This window comes from Ovis canadensis, chromosome 22 (assembly GCF_042477335.2).
Source record: "Ovis canadensis isolate MfBH-ARS-UI-01 breed Bighorn chromosome 22, ARS-UI_OviCan_v2, whole genome shotgun sequence".
Lineage (NCBI taxonomy): Eukaryota > Metazoa > Chordata > Mammalia > Artiodactyla > Bovidae > Ovis > Ovis canadensis.
In genome coordinates, this window is record NC_091266.1 from 66307807 (window position 1) to 66327586 (window position 19780).

Genomic DNA, 19780 nt, shown 5'->3' on the forward strand with positions numbered 1-19780 from the left:
AGGCACCTGGCGGGGGAAGAAGGCAGAAAGGGCTCACAGACCCCACTGGGACCCTGGCTGCAGCCCGAGGCGTGGCCCAGGGTAAGATGGAGCCACAGGGGCACGGCCCGGCAGGCCTGCAGAGGGTCGGGGCAGGGCTGTGCTCTCTTTCCTGAGTCCCGGGAGGTGGGGGGCTCCGCTGGCCATGCCCGGCCTGGCCTCTGTCCAGCACCCACGCCGATGAGCCGCTGCCCCTTGGCACTGACGGGCCTGCCAAGCCGGGCTGCCTGCCGGCGTCGGGCTGTGCCACCCACGGAGCGGGGCTGCCGCAGAGCCTGGATGCTGGGCCGCTCGGCCGCTGGACGGCCCTCAGCTCTGCCGCCCCAGGACGTGGACGTGTTCCTAAAACCGCTCACATTGCAGCTGCCTTTAGTTCTAGGCCTGTGCTTAAAATAGCCTGGGTCGGGCCCCTCTTCGTGGTGAGAAGCCTTCTGCTGTGCAGGCAGAGGGCAGCCCACGGGGAGGCCTTCTCCTCCTGTGGCTCGAGGCCATAACGCTTCCGAAAGTGGGTCTGGTTGGCCGGTCGCTTTCTCTGACGTGGACAGAGGGCCGCATGGGGCCGGGCGAGGCGGAGGCTGCTCCTCCCACACACTCTTCCAGCTCAGACTGGGGATGGATCCACACTCAGCCTGGCGCCCAGGCCGGGGGCTGGCGGGGCCCTCACCTGCCATCGCGTCCTTGCTGCGGTTGGGGCTTCTCCGCTCTCTGCCAAGGTCCCTCGGGGGATGAGGAAGCCACCCGGAGGCCCGTACCTCCTGGCCCGACCAGGACCATGTCTCTGTGGGGATGTCCCAGGGGGCCACCACGCTATGCCTCCTCTTCTGGGGAGGGCGCGAGTCTTCCCGTCGACCCTGGAGAAGCAGGCTGCCCACAGGGCGCCGCTGGGCTCCCCCCATCCCGGGGCTCACCTTCCTGCACCCTGGTGCCCCTCAGGCTACACCCAACCTGGGCAGCCCAGGAGGCTCTGCAGGACAGTGGCCGGTGAGCTGGCCTCCTTGGGACAATGTGAGACCAGCCCCAGCTCTGCTGGGTGCTGAGGAGACTCCCCAGGCCTGGAGCTGAGGGATGCCTGAGGCCCAGTTTAAATTAAGCAGGTGTACCCCCCGCCCCTTGCAGGGTACCACGGGGCGCCTGTGAGGGTGGGATCAGGCCCAGCCAGTGGCTCTGTGCCACCAACCACACAGGCTGAGAATCCCTACAGGGTGCCTGAGTGTCCACGGAGGGTCCCCCCGCCCCCGCCAACCCTGGCTGAAGGCAGGCAGCTCTGTGGCCCCTCCCCACCCGTCCACTTCCCTTTCCTTCCTGCCCTCCCCGTGGCCCTGGGCTGACCGCACCCAGGTCTTCCCAGGCCATCTCCAGGCCTCACCTCCCGAGCCCTGCAGCTCAGCTGGGGGTGCTGGCAGCTGCAGACCCCGCAGGGCCCGTCTGCTGTTTCCCCTCGCTCTGCCCTCCCGGCCAGCCCCCTGCACTGGCTAACCCTGCTGCCTAGGGTCCCCTCCGGCGGGCAGAAAGCCTGGCCTGCCGGGAAGGAAGAGACACGGTGTGGACTGGGGCCCGGGGGCGTCCTTCCTGGCCGTCTCAGGGGGCTAAGCGCCACTGAGCAGAGCCCCAAGAGCCGCGATGTCAGAGGATCACTGGGAGCCCACGGAGGGCGCAGCATCCCCGGAACCCAGTTCACAGTGACGGAGGACCTCGAGGGTCCCTGCAAAAGGGGCCTGGCCTCAGGCACTTTGCTGCGGGGTGAGCCAGGACCTTGAGGGCAGGTCCCAGGGTCTGGACCTGGGTGTGCCCCACGGCTGGTGCGGTTGGCCTCCTGTGGAGGGGTCTGTAGGGAAGTGAAGCATGGAAAGTGGTTCTGGGAGCTTGACCTGTTGACGGGCAAGGGAGGGTGAGCTGCCCTAGGGAGGAAGCCGGCCCAGCGGGAGAGCCCATCCCCCCAGAACCGCTCAGCAGGGACCCCCTGGGGGCTGGAGTGAGGCCTGGCTGCTGAGCCAGAGGATGCAGGGTGCAAACCTGGGCTGTGGGTGTCCCCCCCCCCGCCGCTCAAACTTGGGGGCTAGAGAGACCTTATGAAGGGCCTCGGGGTTGGAGGGACGCTCAGTCCCCCTCTTCCCTCTCTGCCGCGGCTCAGAGGCTGAGAGGCTGAACTGAGGCCTGCCTGCAGACCCCTGCCTGGGTCCAGCGCGCAGGCCGCCACAGGAGACGACAACAGGGCCCTTCTCTCTGCCCACCCTTCTCGCCCCGGGCTGCGGGGCCACCCCCTCCTCTCTCCCTGCAGGTCACCGTCTGTGCCCAGGCCTGAGGACTTCCTGGGGGACCTGAGCTGAGGTTCCAGCTACACGTCCTGTGCTTTGGCACAAATGTGGCTAATCCTGTGAGCAGGTCTCCCACGACTCCGATTCCATTCTCATGAAGGTTTCATCTCTGCTCAAATGAATATTTCATTCCGAGCTTAGTTAACATCACCCTTTGTCTCTGGACAGAACAGATCGAGAGGCTCCTCGATGGGCACCACTGCCCAGCCATTCTGCCCCTGCTTTTGGTCACCAGGAGGAGCCTCACAATCACACTGTCACTCAGGCCAGTGGTTGAGGGCCTCGTCCTTGCTCCCCAGACATGCATGAAGGGCCCCAGTGTGTTGAGGGTCACCCCTGAGACACTGCCTGGATAGGGTTCTGCAAGGGGGTTGGGGTTCTCCAACGGGGTTAGTATTCTCCGAGGGGGTTGGGACGAGGCTGACCATGGTGAGCACCTCGCTGGACGGAGCCTCCTGGTCTGGGTGCTGACGTCTGGAGCTGCTGGCGGGTGGCTGGGCCTCCAGCTCCGCCCGGTGACGCCTGCCGCCGGTCAGTCTGTCTCTGCATCCGAGGCTCCGTCGGCCTGCCTGTCTGTGGGCTCCTGCCTTCCTCCCTGTCATGGGGAAGTTTGCAGAAGCGGCTCCGGAACATCTCATCCTCCTGTCTGGGGATGTGGAGCCCCTGGACCCTGCACCCCCATGAGAGGACAAACCCAGTCATTGGCACCAACAGAACAGGAGAGGGGTCCCCTGGGGAGGGAGCCGGCAGAGCCTGCGTCCTGCCAGCCCCGAGGGGACGCGTGAAGGGAGCGGGACTCTGTTCTGCAGACCAAGAGTAGGCAGGGTGCCCGGGGGACCATGGAGGGTATCCCGCCCCAACTCGTGCCCCTTGGAAGCCAGGCTGTTCAGAAATCAGCCAGGAAGGTAGGGGGGCTTCCCAGGCCCGCTGGGAGGAGCTGGGAGGAGCCAGTGGACTCTGAAGGACAACGGACAGAGGGGTCCAGAGGCTGATTCCCTGTCCCTCCCTCCCCAGGCCGGGCCCGGTGGGCGCCCATGAGGCCAGGGTGACCTCTCTCTCAGCGCCCTCAGAGGCTGGGAATCGGCCGCACTCTGCGCCTCAAAGAAGAAACCAGGTCTGAAAGTCCTGCCAGAGGTACACAGTGGCGCCCAGTACCAGGACTGGGTTCTCTAAACTGTGTTAGCAGAGCGGGCCTCACTTGCCACAGGCTCAGACTCAGCCCTGGGAAGACCCCCTGCCACCCCCGGCGAAGCAGCCCAAATGACCGGAAGCCCACCTCCCCGCAGTCTGGGTCCTCTGGGGCAGCCCGCCACCCCGCCAGCCCTGGGTGTGACCCGCTGCCCTAGGCCTCCCACCCCCGGCCCCAGTGCCCAGAGGCGGGGAGCAGGCGCTGCTGGGGCTCCCCCCGCACGGTGGGGGGACCGCTGCCCCAGAGCCACAGGGTCTCAGGGGCAGCTGCGTTTCCTGGACCTTGGTTGGAAAAGGCAGAGTAAGCCGCATTTAAGCAGGCTTTCAGTTTTGAATGAATCTGGTAACTAGCATGACTGTTCCACTGGAGGTGGGGCAGAGCGGGCCCCGGACTCACTGTCAAGGCTGGAGGGTGAGGGTGCCTGGGGTGATCACACCCTCTGCACTCGCCCAGGTTTGCGGCAGTTTGCCTGCTGGCTCAGAGGTCACCCGTGGAAGGTGGCTACTGGGCTGAGCACAGGCGAGCCATACCTCAGGCCAGACCCCACCCCACCCCACGCCCCCTCCCCCCCAGGTTTGCTGGGCCAGCAGGACACACCAGCAAGGTCTTTCTTCTGAAAGAGTTGCTCGGAATGGTTTATTACTCAAGGAAGGACATTTAACACGTTATGGTAGGACACGTTGTAAATATTCCACTGGGCTCATTTCAAAAAATAAACAGTTTAATTGAATCTATTTATGGTTTGAAAAGCTATCTGTCCTGTCTTTTCCATCCTTGGGGGATATCGTAATTTAGCTTTAAATAGCATTAATGCCCAATCTGTCCATGTGACTGCCTGCCTGAAAAATCCAAGAGCACGTCTAATGAATAACTAAAGAGAGAAAACCAGAAGCGATACCTTTAAAATTTGAGTAGATATTTAGACCAGTCAGCGTTTCTGTTCACAGACCACACCAGTCTATGTGACTGAGGCTGTCACGTTGCTAATGACATGCAGAAGATTAGAATACCTAGGAACACATCTAAGAAGTGTGCATGACATGAAGATTTAAAGAAGGAATCTATACAAAGGATATATACGAGTCCTTGCATTAACAGAAACGCTTGCTTTTCTATTGACATATTTTACCTTTATAATTCAGACGATAATAAAAACGTCTTACCAAATAAAGCCATACATTGTATAATATCAGAATACTTTTAATATTGTCAATGATATATTTATTTAATAGAGGAACCAAGAAGGCATAAATACATTTAACAGGAAAATGAAATATTTGATCTTTACTGATTTTTCTTCTTAGACCTGAGTTTCCCTAAGATATGAGCAAATGGTCTTGCAGTGATGTAGGAGGTATGCCTGCCTTAATTATATTAATATCCAGACAACCCTGTTATTAGGCGTGAAGCTGTTTCAACATTACCAGCTATAACTAAGTGAATACTTTAAATGAAAGAACACTTGAAGACACGCGGCCTCTGTAACAGAGGTGAGGCCAGTGGCGGGGGTCGCTCTAGAAAGACCACTTGTACTGGGAGGACCCTGGAGTGACCTTCGGCCTTGAGGAGGCAGAGTCTGAGGCGACTGAACTGTCCTGAGCGGGTGGGAAACTCTTTCAGGGGTCGTGATGACCAGCTCTTCTTTCTCTTCCTTCTTTCCTCCCTCCCTTTTTTTAACTCAGAAAAACTGGCTCTAGAGTGCAGCCCCGCGATGCTGGCCTGCAGGAGAACTCTCTCCCTGACCGGAGGGCTGGTGCAGGGGCTGCCCTGTGCATCCCGCCATCTTCCTTAAAAACGCAGGAAATAGCTCAGGAAGTGATTAAGGAGGGTCCGCGGGTCGGCGGAAACAGTCCACCGAGAAGCTCATTTCAACAGGAATGCGTGACCTACGTAAGCCGTGAGGTTGGAGATGACCAGGCCGCTGGTGACGGCGACACTTGACAGGATGGTACCTTCTCGCTAACCCATCCCACCCCGCGGGCCCTTTCTTCCCGCCTTTGCCTGCTTGTTCGCCACTATTCACTTCCACAGGCATCCCTGGGGGTTCGGCTGGTAGAGAACCCACTTGCCAACGCAGGAGACGTGAATTCGATCCCTTGGTTGGGAAGATGCCCTGGAGGAGGAAACGGCCCCGCACTCCAGTATTCCTGCCGGGGAGAGTCCATGGACAGGGAGCCTGGCGGGGTGTGGGCTACGAGCTTGCAAAGAGTCAGACATGGCTGAGCGACTAACGGAAGCTTTCACTTCCACACAGGGCCCCGTTCCCATGTTGACAAATAAAACCAACAGGACCCTCTTTATACAAAGCTCAGAAAAAAGGGGAGCAGAAAAAGAAGAAAAGAAGAGGTGTGTGCTCACAGGCCGCTGCTGATTAAGGGCTTAGCTACTCGTGGAGGGTTTTTTCTTATAAAATAAAGTTGGGGTGTTTTTGAAGGGAAAATGGAGATGAATCTTCATGAAGCTGATTTCATAAATACGGAGTTGCGAAACAGAAATTACAGTTGGGCTGAGAATCCTTAAAAAGCCGCGGCTGTGAATGGCCCTTTGGAGCGGTGCTTGCTATCGGAGGAGGAGTCTGCGAGTCTCCAATGCCTGGTCAGCGGGAGAAAGAACAGCCTCTCGCTTTACCCTCAAAAGGAGCCGCTGCGCCGGGCGCTCTGACAGCTTTAGAGGAGCGCTGCCGCCGCTGACACAGGTTTTCCCGTGCAGTGCTCCGCACTTTGTCTCAGTTATCAGTCAGGATTCGACGATTCTGGAACCTACTTGTCCTTTGACTACAGAGGGTTAATTAACCCTGGCTGGTGGTCTCTCGGCCTGGGTAGCGATACCCAGGAGCCCACCTGATGGATGTGTGAGCACTTACCTGCCAGAACCACAGAGAGGCCAGAATTTGTCTGCATAATTTTATGTAAATTACTCGGCCCTGTCAGCATTGTTTCTGCCAAGGGGGCGGGGTTTAACCACCCTCCCCAGACAGCAGGCCTCGCTGAGACTCTTCCTTGAGGAACCACAGTTCACTCTGATTCCCTCTAAAGTCAAGTGCCAGGCTCACCCCTAGGTCAGGCTGCAAGAGGAAGGTCAGGATGGGTCAGCATTTGGGGGTGAGTGGCCAAAGGGTCCAGACTGCGAGGCCCAGACCAGCAAGTTGCCCCAAACCTTAGAAGTTTGGAAACAGCGATGGCACTATTAATTTCATTGAGCGGGCAAGAACAAACCAAAAGGAGGGGCTGTCAAGGGCCTCCGAAGTCAGGAGAGGCGTCCCGGAGCCTCCTCCCAGCCCTGTAGGGGTGCATCCCGCGATGCCGGAGCCTGGGTTAGTGGCCCCCTCACTCGGAGGCTCTGTTTCTCCAGCGGAGCAGTGCTGTTGACACCGCTCTGGGTCCGGGCCAGTCTCACTGCCAGGCGCCCCTCTGCCTCCCCACCAGGTGCCTGCAGCTCCTTGGGCTCTGGTCTGAGCAGACCCTCGGGGAGGCTGGGGGGACGGGGCGGGTGGACAGAGAGCAGCCTCTTGCTGTTCCTTTTCCAGAGGCTGGAGTGCATTTTCTAAGGATGATAGTGCAGGTCTGAACCGGTCTGTCTTCTCAGGCGCTGTCACAATTCAAGCTCCATATCTCTTACCTGAAACCCTTGGGACCAGGCGGAATTTAGGTGCAGATTTTAGAAAGATTTATATTACTGCATACCGCAGATACCGCGCAACCTGAAGAGCAGGGGTCGGGGGACCCACGTCCGCACGGGAGACACACAGAGGGATTCTCGGGCTGGGAAGTCTCCAGCTTGCTGTACTTTCCAGGTTATGCCAATAAACAAATTAAAGAAGAACGTCCCAGTTTTAGAGGATTCAAGTTTATGTTATCGTGTGTAAGAAACTGCAGGTGGGACTTGCCTGGAGGTTAGGAGTCCGCCTGCCGATGCAGGGAACAAGGGTTTGACCCCTGCCTGGTCTGGGAAGATTCCACATGCCGAGGGGCAGCTGAGCCTGTTTGCCCGAGAGCCCACGCTCTGCAGTAAGAGGAGTCCCTGCTCGCCACAGCTAGAGGAAGACTGCCTGCGGCGGCAAAGACTCAGGGAGGCCAAAACCCAGTAAATTAATAAAATAAAAAATAAAGTAGTGAAAATCTTTAAAAGATAAATTGTAGATGTGCACAACAATAATGGTTAGTCTATTTTCCTTTCCAAATGGTTCAGATCCACCCTACTGAGGTTTTCTTACAGAGAAATGCATGCGTGTTCAGTGGACAATTCTGTGAGTTTCAACAAACGTATACAGCGCCCATCACCACCGCTGCAATCCACATCAGGGATGCTTCCTTTTCCCAACAAGCTCCCTCGTCTGCTCCTGGCACGCAGCCCTCTCCCACCCTGGGCCCCACAGCCACTGGTCCCCTCTGCCACGGGGGACAGAGGTGCCCTTTTCAGAAGTCACAGAGAGTGACGCGTTTGTGGCCGGTGCACCTGAGCCCGGCCTGTGTCGTTTCTGTTATTGAACGTTATTCTGTTTTATGCGGGCACGAGGATTCTCACTCCGCCCATTCTCCTGATGGACGCTGGAGCATTAAAAGGGTGCCTCTTTCCATTTTATTAACATTGTTTCTCCAAGAACACAGTTTCAAAATTTCGATAAAATGCATTTTTTTTCTTTTTCTCTTTCTTTCATACGCAGCGAGTTTGGTGTCCTCTCTGAGAAAGCCTGCGCAGCTCCAAGTCCCAGAAATACCCTCAAGTGTCTGGAAACGTTGGCTGTTGTGCTGGGCCTGTGATCCATTTCCAGGTCCCTTTGATATCATGTGCATCAAGCTCTGTTGTACTTCACGTGGATGTCCAACGGGTCCCAGAACGGTCAGTTGAAAAGACAATCCTTTCCCATGGATTTCGCTCCTTTGTCTAAACTGATGACCTCTCAGACACAGGTCCCCTGTCCTGCCCTCTGACCTACGTGTCTGTCCTGCTGACGGGACTGTCCTTGTTTCTGCGGCTTCATGGCCAGGCTTGACCCAGGCAATGTGAGGACCCCAGCTCTGCTCTTTTCACAACGCTCCTATCTAGTCTACGCATTTCATCTCTCCACATATATTTTAGAATTGACCTGTTAATTGCTAAAGAAAATCAAACAAAAAAAGCTTTCTGAGGTTAGAGTGGGATTGCCTGAAATCTGTGCATCAGTTAAAGAAAACCAACATTTTCACATCAGAATTTTTCAGCCCAGGAGCACGGTGTCTCTCCCCATTTGCTTAGATGTTCTTTAATTAAATTTTTTGATGTGCATCATCTTTAGAGCCTTTGTTGACTTTGTTACAGTGTTGCTTCTGTTTCGTGGTTTGGTTTTTGGCTGTGAGGCGTGTGGGATCTTGTGAGGCGTGTGGGATCTTAACTCCCCAACTAAGGATCGACGCCCACCCCCTGCGTTTATTGGAAAGCAGAGCTGTAACCACTGACCTCCAGGGCAGCCCTCAGATCTTCTTTACCTTTGATTCTCCATGTTCTGTAGGCTTCTTGCACACCTTTTGTTACACTTATTCCTACACATTTTCACTTTCTCACTGTTATCAATGGAAATGATTTAGGATTTTATTCTTCCAATGTTGATTCTGATATATAGCTATACAACTGATTTCTGAATACTGACTTGAATTCCATGAACTTGTTAAATTCACTTTTTCAGTGGCATGTTTTGTAGATTGTTGAGGATTTTCTATGTAGATGATCAAAGGCAGAAAGCAAAGGCAGGTGGGCCAGATCTCTCCTGAAACATTGCAGAGCCTTTTCTCTTCCTCCTTCTCCTTATTATTATTGCAAAGGTAACAAACACGGAACAATGTTCAAAAGGCAAAGAAGGACATCAAGCAAAACGATTTCATGGATGTGGCTTCTAACACGGGTGGTCAACATTCAGTTTCACTCTGAAGGTTGGGCAGCCCTGGCCCTGGGCACAGAGACGACTCCTGCATGTCATTGACTCACGCGATACGTTTCTGGAGCGTTTCTCTGTGGCAGGCTGTGCCGCGTGGTACGGCAGGGGAGGCAGTCGACAGGCCGAGGGGACCGGAGAGTCTGGTTTCCATGGTGAGGTGGGTGCTGTGATGTGGATGTGTGGGATACAGTGGCAGGGGTCAGAGGGGTCTGATGCGCCCAGGGGCACTGAGAAGCCCGACAAGCCGGAAGAAGCTGGTTGAGCCACCCCCGGGGCACGTGGCCTGGACCCTGCCCTGGTCGCGGGTCCGAGACAGCGGGAATCAGGAATCTGTGACCACGCGCTGGGTCTGAGATGGCCCTGCCCAGTGAGGCACTGGGCGCACGGCTGAATCGGGAGACTGTGATCACAGTGAGGGTCCCCAATGTGCTCCGAGGGCCTGAGAGGGAGCAGCCCACTGGCCCTGGGGAGAGACGGCCCGACTCTTAGGACCGGGTCTGCAGCAAAGGGGATGGACAGAGGGAAGGAAATGGTGGCTGCAGAGCTGGCGGGGTGGCCAGAGGCAGGAGGAGCAGGTGCCGGAGGCCTGCCGACCAGCAGGAACAGCTCTGACTACAAATCCTCCCCTGCTGAGGGGTCAGGGTGTCCCTGGGCGGGAGGACCTGTTGACCGCTTGGGGCAGGAGGGGAAGGGGTGCCATCTTGCAGTGATGGGGGCACGAGCGGCCAGAAGTCCTGGTATTCAGCGCGGACATCCCTGAGGTCGGCGTGATGTTGGCTGGGGGCGCGGGGTCCCTGAGGTCGGCGTGATGTTGGCTGGGGGCGCGGGGTTAGCGTCTCTAGTTTTCCCTGACCTAGGCACAGTCTCAGAGTGAACGCGTGTGTGCAGGTGTGCGTGTGTGCAGTGGGGTTTGCTCCTGACCACAGTGAACTGGGGCAGGAGGGAGAAAACAGCCGAGGTAGGGGACGATGCCACCGCCCAGGAAACAGGTTCTGCACGGCAGCCAGGCCTCCGGACCAGCCTCTGTGAGGGTGCCCTCGGCGCGGGCTGCTCCTGTCAAAGAGCAAGAGACGCAGTGTCAGGGACACCACAGCCCTGTGCCTAAGCGACAGCGAGTTTTTCCTTCCAGTTCTGTTTCTGGTTTGTGGGCGGGCTGTGTCCCCATGACCTCTTCTTGTTTTCTGTCCAAAGTGGGAGCTGGTAGGGGGAAGCGAGTGCCCTGGGTCTCTTTTTATAGAAGCAAGGCTGTTGAGAGACAGTCCCACCGTCATCACCGCCTGTAACCTTAATTAACCTCCAGAGGCAGGTCACACAGGGGGCCACACTGGGAGTGGGCCTCACCTGGGGACTCTGGGGACATGTTCGGTCCACAGCCAGCCACCGCGGGGACTGGACAGGCTTTATGCGGGCAGGAAGGGACGCCTTCCCCGCAGGGCTGTGCCCTGCCCCGTGTCCGCTGGACACGCTCCCTGGACACTGTCCCCCTGGACACTGTCCCTCTGGACACGCCCCCGGACCCCAGCGCCGCGGGGAGAAGGCCGTGGGGCAGGCGCCTTCAGAACCCCGGGAACCATGTGCGACCCGCATCGGCCGCGCGGACGGCGCCAGCTTCAGCGCGGCTCCCTGTCGCCTATTCCCGCGTCCGGTCTCCTCCGCCGACCGCCAGGCGCGCGACGTGCGCTGGGGGACACCACCGGCCCGGCACACCGGGGGCCCTCAGCCCGCGGCCCGGCGGCCTGGCCTCGCCGCCCTCCTCTGTGCGGGTCCGGCGCAGTTCGCACGGGGCCACGCGCTCCCGCCGCAAGCCTCGCCTGAGGGCCAGGGGGTCGCGCCGGGCAGCAGCCACGAACAGCGCGCGGCCCCTTTAAGACGTGCCCTGTGGGAGCAGGGCCGTGACGTCATGGGCCGCGGGAGGAGTCTGTGCGCAGCCGCGGAGCGGGGGAAGGCGGGGCGGCCGCTGACTGACAGGAGCGCGGCGGAGGCTAACGCCCGAGCGCCCAGAGCAGACCCCGCCCTTCGGGCCCCGCCCTGTCCTCCAAGGCCCGCCCCTCCTATGGCCTCCCCACCCTCCTCGCACGCCCCTCCCCTTCCCAGCCCCGCCCCGCCCTCATGCCCCTCCCCTCCCCAGCGCCCGCCCCGCCCCCTCAGGCCCCGCCCCTCGTACCCCGTTCCACCTTCCGCAGGCCCCGCCCCGCCCTCGCCCCGCCCTCGCCCCGCCCCCGGCCCGGGCGGGCCTCGCCTCTGCTCTCGGCGGCGGTGTCGCTGCGGGAGCTCCGGCGGCCGCGAATCTAATGGCTGCGCCCGGGCCGCGGTGATCGCCGGCGGAGAGCGACGGGCGTGGGGCCGCGGAGATCGAGAGCGAGCGCGGCTGGACCCCGGCCCGGCCCGGCCCGACCGGCCGAGCCCGCGATGCGCCCCGGGGCCGGCCCTCGGCGCAGCTGACGCCGCGGCGCGCGGAGACCCCGGCCGGCCGGCTCCGGAGAGCGGCTGCCCCGGCCCAGGCCGCGATGGCGGGCAAGGCGGCTGCTCCGGGCACCGCGGTGCTGCTGGTCACGGCCAACGTGGGCTCGCTCTTCGACGACGTAAGTGTGGCGCCGGACCCGGGATCCCGGACCCCCGGACCTCGGACCCTGAGCCCCGGGACCAGGATCTCGGTCCCGAAGCCCGAAGTCCCAGGACCCAGACCCCGAGTCCTGAGCCCCAGGACCTCGGGACTCGGGCCGGATCCCTGGCACCCAGGCACAGACTTGAGCGCGGGACCCGGGAGCCTAGCCCCGTCCCTGGAATCCTGGTCTCCAGGTCCAGCCTTCAGACTCCATGGGTTGAACCCGGAGACCAGCCCCTGAACCCAGGTCCCTAAGTCCTAGTCCTGATCCCTGTCCAGGGTCCCCAAATCCTGACCCCAAACCCCAGTTCCAGGGCCCCACACCCTGGTACCCAGTGTTGACCCAGGAAGCTTGACCCTGAACGCTGGTTCCCAGACCCCAGCCCGTGTCTCCTGGGCCCAATCCCTGACTTCTGGCCGCTGACTCCCAACTCTCCAGTCCATGGTCCTGGCCTCTGCCGGTCTACCTGTCTCCCTGCCTAGCAGCCTGTGGCTGCCCCCAAGTGTGGGCGCCCTCATTTTACCTTGTAACTTAGTATCTCTCTAGTTCTCAAACAAGGGGCTTCTGTTGAAAGCCTGGAGGACTTTACGTTTCTTGCCTGTTAAAGAGAAAGATGAGAGAAGCTTTTCAAGGCCAGAAAAAGGATGCTGACTGTCCAAGGCCTTTACCTTCTGGGGCCTCCCACCCGGCACCCGAGGCCACTGGGAGAAGAGTCAGCCAAGGCCTGGTGCTCCCCCGGCTCCGGAGGCAGGCCTGGCTGACCTAGTTCACGTTGCAGCCGCGGTGCCACCCTGCTGTTGGTACTTACACTGCCAACCCAAATAAAGCAGAATGCGGCTCCAAGTGGCATGCTTGTTTAGGAAAAGAGGATGATGGCCCAGATGGAGCTCCAGGCAGCCCCGCACTACACCCCCCCCCACCACCCCCGCGGAGGTGAGCGGTGGGGCAGCCGCTTGACCAAGCAGACCATGGGCAAACATGCCTTCCACCCCTGCCTTCCTTTGCTGGCTGGCAGTGAGCATCGGTGAGGTGTTTCTTAGGCTAAGTTCATGCACAGGCGAGGAGTGATTTTATTAATCAAAGGTAGGCGCTATTTTTGCGTTTTTCTTGTTTTAGCTTCCAGGCGCGATGTTTTGCACTTCCCTGCTGGAGGTGAGCTGCCTGCTCTCTGGCACGGACAGGACACTCTATCTAGTTTCACGTTTGATCATTTTCTACAAAAGTGCCTGGTCTGGGTGTGTGTCTGTATATTTAGCATTCTATTCTTGGCTTTCCAGTAACATCCACTCTAACATGGTTTTACTCAGGTGATCCAGATCCGTTAGCTGTGGCTTCAGAGCCTCAGAAATGTCAGGAAAATTAAGCACGGTGGGGTATTTCAGTCTCAAAGGGAAGAGAATTTTGCTGTGCAGACATTCTTCCCAATAATCTTTGGATTCCGAGTTCTAGCATTTCTGTTGTGTTTCAGCTGTATACACACGCTTCCCTCCATGGACGTTAAAGTGGCTCACTTGGTTTGCTTTTGGTTAGCACCAGACTCTCTCCAGCTTTCCATTCTTCTGAAAGGCTGTGTGGAGTGCTGCGTCTTGTTTGTATCACGAAGGAGCCTTTGTCTTGGTAAGCAGCGCACAGGTTAATTCTGCTCGGTGGCTTTCGACTCAAGGGCCAGGAGAGACGTATCTGTCCTCACCCACGTCTTTTCTTAACGTGCACAGCTTGGCTGGGGACTTCCCTCCTCAGCGGCCTGGAGAAGCAGGGGTGGGTATGGACCCGTCCCTGGAGCCTGGCCGGGGAAAGGAGCCGATGCCTAAGTGAAGGACTTGTTGACTCTTCGGTTCGTAGGAGGCCTCAGGAGGGCTGCTCCCTGACTCTGTCTTGTGGCGTGCTCCCTGCACACTGACGCTGTTCAGATGGCCCAGTTTCATCATCTGGAAACCACGCTCCGCCGCGTGGCCGGGCCGCGCGGTGGGCGGCGTTGGCCCCCTCCTGGGGGATGCGGGCGGGTGGGGGATGGCCCTTCTCGGGTGGGCGAGTTCTCCTTTCGAGCTTGAGCGGCAGGTGACTGTGTTTGCTTGTGCAGCCCCGTGAGTTCCCCTGGCTGCCCCTCGTCCAGCTGTGACCCCGTGCAGCGCTGGGTGCAGACGTCCACGCGGCTTGGCCCTAACCCCTGCGACCCGCAGAGCGTCCTGTCTGTGGTCCGCTGTGTCCTCGCCTGCCCTCCGGGTTCCCTCGGGTCTGGGATGGCTCAGCACCTTGTCCCCAACAGGCCCCCGGGTTGCTCCCCACTGTGCGCTGCTACACACCAGGGGGTGGGCAGAGTCCACAGTACAGTGGTTCGCACTTTTCCCGCTTAATTAAGGAGCGCCGAAGAGTCCTCGGTCAGCCCCTACCGGTCAGTCCAGAGAGACAGGATGGCAGAAACTGAGCCTGCTGAAGGTGCTCTTAGCAGGAAGGTGTCCTCGCCAGTCACAGCCCTGGCAGGCCCTGCCGGCCACGCGGGAGATGGTGAGACGAGCGTGAGCCTCGTGTTGTCCTGCTGTGGACAAAGCTGCTGGACCCAGTGCCTCCGTCCTGGCTGGGGGCGAGCCTGCAGCGGGGGGCTGCCCCCCGGCTGGGGCCTGGCATTGGCTGTGCTGCCCGCTTGTTCTGCGTGTCCCCAGGGAGCCCAGGGCTCTCCGCAGTCGCCGGTTGGACTCTTGCTGTCCCCAACTGCTTGCTGGCAAGCGCTCCTCACCTGACTGCTTTGCTTGAGATGGCTGGCTTTTAGACAAGTGAGGTTGCTAGCTTTTGGTTCTTTACGTGGTGGGCTTGTTTTTTGCCAGAAGTTAGCTGGGAAGGTGGATTCTTGTAGCTGTGGCTTCAGAGCTCGGTCCCACCCTTACATGGTAAGGCTGCTTCTTGGGAGGGAGATGAAGCCAACAGCAGGGTTCTGAGAGCGTGGCTCGCTCTTGGGTGTCTGCCTGGAGCACCGGTCCTGCCGTGCCTTCCCGGCCTCTTCCCTTCCTGAGCTGCTTCCCATCTCCCCTGGTCTGCTCAGGAGCAGCCCTCTCTGTGCCCGGACCTGGGGCTGCCGTGGCTGTGTGTCGGGGTCTGGGAGCCCCTGCACCGGGCTGGGAGCCTCACTCACTTGTGCGTCTCTCTCCAGCACCGTCCGTTTGCTCTGTAGCCCCGTTCCCATTCCGTCCTGAAAGCCCCCTGCCCTGGGTGCCCCTCCAGCTCTGTCTCTGCCTCCCCAGCCCTGTGTGCAGGGCCGCCGCCTCCAACCCAGGGTGCAGGGGCCCCGCGGGGGCCTCGTGCGGGGCGGCCTTCTTCCCGGCCCGCTCGCTTGCTCTGACGGGGGAGTCCTCCCACTCCTTCGAGGAGTTGCATTTGGCGATGGCTTCACCAAGGCGTCGTTCGCGTACCCGGACCTCACTCCTGTGAAGTGTGCAGCCCAGCGGTTTCTGGTGTCACACAGCTGTGTGACTGTCCCCACAGTCGGTGCAAACTTGTTTTCTGGGAAGGACACCCCATACGCCTGAGCTGCCCCCTCCCCCTAATTCTCGCCGTCTCCCCAGAAGCCCCAGCGCCTGGTCACTGCCTGTCTGCGTCCTGTCTCTGTGCCTCTGCCTGTCCTGGGGGTCTCACGTGAGTGTGTAAAACAGCTGGCTCGGCGTTTTCAGAGCTCAGCAGCTGGATGTCAGCATGTCAGTCACTCTGGTGGCCGAGGACCGTTCTGCCGTCCGGCCGTGTTTGTTCCCCGCTGGCGCTGGGTGTCCGGGCGCCCTGCCGTGCACACTCTGCTTCTCCTGAGCCCGTCCCTGGGTCGGGGGCCGGCCGGGCCTGCGGTGACTCGCGTTGACCCTTTGAGGAACTACCAGCCGTTGTGCAGCGTCGCGCGCTCTGCGTCCTCACCAGCCCAGCTCGAGGGCTCCGATTTCTCCACATCCTCCAGCACCCAGCGGCCCCTGTCTTTTCTCAAAGTCTTGTGCTGGGCCTCTCCCCCGCCTCCCAGGAGCACGTCCCCTCACTCCTGCCTCACGGGAGCTCGTCTCTCTGGACTCTGGTCTTTAACAAGCTCTCTACACAGACGCCCAGGAGGCAGGAGGAGACCCCAACCCCAGGGAAGGGCCAGAGCCTCTGGCTGGAGCTGAGGACCAGTGGCCAGATCGCCTCGAGGACGGTGGCGTGTCTCAGTTTCAGAGGCGGTGCTTCCTGCATTGTCCTTAAGCCCCGAGGCCCCTGAGGGCTGCGGAGCCGGCCAGGGTGAGGCTGAGCCTTGGGCCTCTCTGCAGACCTCCCCCAGCCCCCTGGCAGCGTGGGGACGGCCGTGGGGGAGAGACGGACAGCGGGGAGGTGTCTCCGTGTCCTTCTGGCTTCACTGCCTCTGACCTGGGACCTCTGCGTACTTCCCCTGTGGGAATTTGGTCTGTGTGCCTGAGTTTGGGTCTCTCTGTAGATGGGGTCCCGCCCAGCTCCAGGGTGGTGGGGTTCAGCCTGGTGGGGTTTCGAGGTTGCTCCCCCAGGTCAGGAGGCCGTGCCTGCACTACACACCTCCTTGCGGCCGCAGCGAGCTGCGGTCCCACCACCGCGGTGTGCCTCGGGTCTGCAGCCCGTCGTCTGTCCACAGGTGTCCCTGACCCCTCCGTCTGCCACCATCCCTGCTGGCCGCTGCTGCGCACGGTCACCTGCGGCCTTTCCTGCTTTATCAGCGCTGCAGACGCTGGGGGAGGGCGGAGGCTGCTGTGGCGGAGACGCTGCTCAGCTTCAACGCCGTGGATGTTTTGCGTGTTTTGAACCCAGTGGCGTGAGCCCTGCAGGGCAGCCGGGGGGACAGCCCTGAAGGATGGGGTCCTGGGGCGTGTTCACACCCGCTGCCTCTCAGGCCGCGTCTTTCCGCGCGGTCAGGCTCTGGGCCTGCGTCGTGAGCTCCGTCGGCACGTAGACCGAGCCTTCCGGGGAGGAGGGGCTGCCGCTGCTGACTGGGGTCGTCTCCGGTGGCCGTTTGCCTCTGGGAAGGAAGCCCCTGCTGGGAGCAATTCCACCATGTGCCAGGTCTGATTCGGAAGTTACAGAACTTGGACCAGGCCTGCCTCCCAGGAGACGTCCCTCCTTTAATGGAGCCCGCCGTCTGACCCAGGAGCAGGGGTGAAGCAGGGAGGCTGCCTAGGGGAGGGGGCGAGCCTTGCTGAGGAGCCGGGGCAGGACAGCTCCTTCAGTGTGGACCCCCCAGTGCCTGCCCCAGTGGGCAGGGGCGGGAAGCGGGGCGGCAGCTTCTGCAGGGAGGTGGGCCCCATCCAGGAATAGGCTCTGGTGCGGAGAGGTCAGCACCGGGCTGGGAGGCTCGTCCAAAAGGTAGCGGTGGGTCTGAGGGGCGTCTCAGCCCCTCGATCTGTGTCTCCCGGGCCACGGCCCTGCTCGCTCCGTGTCTGCGGGGCGGGGGCCCCTTCCCACCTGAGTGAGTTTCAGGGGGTTGGTCATGGGCTCGGGGAGGGAGGGGGGAGGGGTGAGACTGTGGCGCATTCCCTAGTGGACATGGAGGCAGCTGCCTCAGTTAACCGGGGCCCAGGGTGCTCTGCTGATGAGCCCGAGGGGTGACTGGACATGAGGTCTTGTGCCGGCCGGGGTGGGCAGTACACCCTGAGAAAGGCTCTGAGCTGCAGGACGGCCCACCCTGGGGGACACGGGCTCTGAGCTTCGGGACGGCACCCCCCAGGGGATGCTGGGGGTCTTGCCCTCGGTGATGCGTGCGGGTGAAGGGCCGCTCCCTGGTGCGGCTGAGGCGTGGGGGGCTGCCGGCTGTCAAGGTGACGAGAGGCGTCGCCGGCGCTGTTGCTGTGACGGTCTCTGTAACTCTGGGTTTGGAAGGTAGGGTGGCCAGTGTGTTCCTGAGCCTGTGGGGACGCCCTTTCTTTGCCCATCTGGGTGAGGCTGGGCACTCGTGGGCCTCTGTCTGGGGAGCATCCCGGGCTTCCCAGGGTCTTCCCGACGCTTCTTCAGTTGTGGTCCCTGCATCCACTTAGTTCTGGTGATGAGACCTGTTTTCTAAAGCAAACGGTGAGTGCAGCTCGAGGGACTGCCGGCTTCTTTCTTTGGGAGACGGACGTGGCTCTGGGGCAGGGGTCCCCTCGGGTCACTGCGTGTGCGGGGATGGGGGCGGCAAGGGGCTCAGGCTGCACCGCGGGGGGAGGCGAGCGGGCTGAGCAGTGAGGGCCGCAGGGTGTGGCACACGGCGAGGGGTCCTGACCATCGGGGACGCACACACGAGGGGTCCTGACCGTGCCCGCGCGGGGCGAGGGGTCCTGACTGTCAGGGACACACACTGCACTGCCCAGGCTCACGGAGCATTGCTTTCCCCTCGAATAAGAAGCCCAGCCGTCTTGGGAGCATGGCCGTGGGTCAGCGTGGGTGCTCGTGACTTGGGGCCGTTTGCGCCTCAGGCAGGGAGGAGGGACAGTGGCGCGGTGGCCGCCGGGGGTCGTAGGGGGATGGGGTGCCCCGGCGGGCGTGGGCCCCTGGCACTGGCCGGCCTGTCCCGGCCGTCCCCACAAGGCCTCGGTGGGCCGCAGTCTCGTCCTTGCCCGTGTCCTGGGCTGGGTGTGCTCAGGCTTCCTGGCGGGTCCCTCAGCACGGGTGTGGCCAGCAGGACGGCCCAGCACGCTCACGTGCTCCTTCCCAGGGGCCCCGACGCGTGACCCCAGCCTGCGCCCCGTGAATGCCTGCAGCCGCGCCCCCATCCTCCGGCGGGCACGCCCTCCCGTCTCCGTGCTTTGGCATCAGGCCAGGAGTCCCGGCCCCTGGGGTGGCAGCACACACCCTCTCGGCACAGGTCACTGCCCGGCCCTCTGCCGCCTTCTCTGCCCCCTGTTAATTACAAGCTCTGGGCTTTCGTCGTGCTTTGGGGTGATCGGGCCTGCTGGTCTCTGACCAGCTGTGCGGGGCTGGGATTTGGGGTCCCGCCCCGATGGCTGTGGAACCGGACTTGCCGCCAGCCCGCTGGCCGGGCACTGAGTTGGGGAAGGTGAGTGCCCCCCAGCCTGGCACCTTGTGGGCACCAGGGCCCAGTGGCAGAGCTGTTCTCGCTTCGGTGCGCAGGTGTGGCTGTCGGGGCAGACCGGACTTGAATTTCCGGCAGCTCGCCCCGCGAGAGTGGAGCCCCCGGTCTGAGCATGAACGTTTGCCGCCGTGCCCCACCATCCAGCCTGAAGCCCAGCCCTCCTGGCCGTCTGCGGGGCGGAGCCCCCAGCTGCTCACCCCCCGCTGTCGTCACCGTGGGGCCCTTCTGCCAAGCGCTGCTCTGCTGGCTGGATGGACCAGTCAGCGTCCCACACAGGTGGACAATTCGCCATGCTTCACGGATGGTTTTTGGCAAACTGTTGACTGTGTGGGCGGCAGTGGCTCCTTGGGGATCACGCTTCCCACTCCCTGGGTGTGGGGTGCAGAGGGGGCCAGGAGAGGCCTGCTTTGTCCGGACAGCAGGAGGTCATGACCTGGGCGCCCCTCTGAGCAGTGTCTTGTGGGGGCGCGGGGCTGCCGTCCGGGGCTCTGCTGTGGCCGGGGGTGACGGACAGCGCCCTTCCCTGCGGGGCTGGCATGCCGGCCGAGTCCCGCGCCCTGCCCCGGGGGGGGTCTGCTCAGTCTGTGCAAGGGTAGGGCTCAGGCGCGCCCCCTCCTGCTGACCCCGACACGGGGTGCGCCTCCCCAGGTTAGGGGCTGGCCCCCACGCCCGCCCTGCTGCCTT

General features: G+C 61.2%; 1 protein-coding gene across 2 annotated transcripts in view; it reads left to right on the forward strand.

The window, feature by feature from the left end:
* The first annotated feature begins 11655 nt into the window (after positions 1 to 11655).
* INPP5A (inositol polyphosphate-5-phosphatase A) overlaps positions 11656 to 19780 on the forward strand; it is a 152332-nt gene continuing 144207 nt past the window's right edge. The window contains exon 1 of one of the 2 annotated variants that reach the window (XM_069567811.1): positions 11656 to 12036. In XM_069567811.1, the coding sequence (XP_069423912.1) occupies positions 11962 to 12036 (75 nt within the window). In that variant the 5' untranslated portion in view covers positions 11656 to 11961. The remainder of the gene's footprint in view (positions 12037 to 19780) is intronic. The other variant, XM_069567810.1, reaches the window with a different exon arrangement.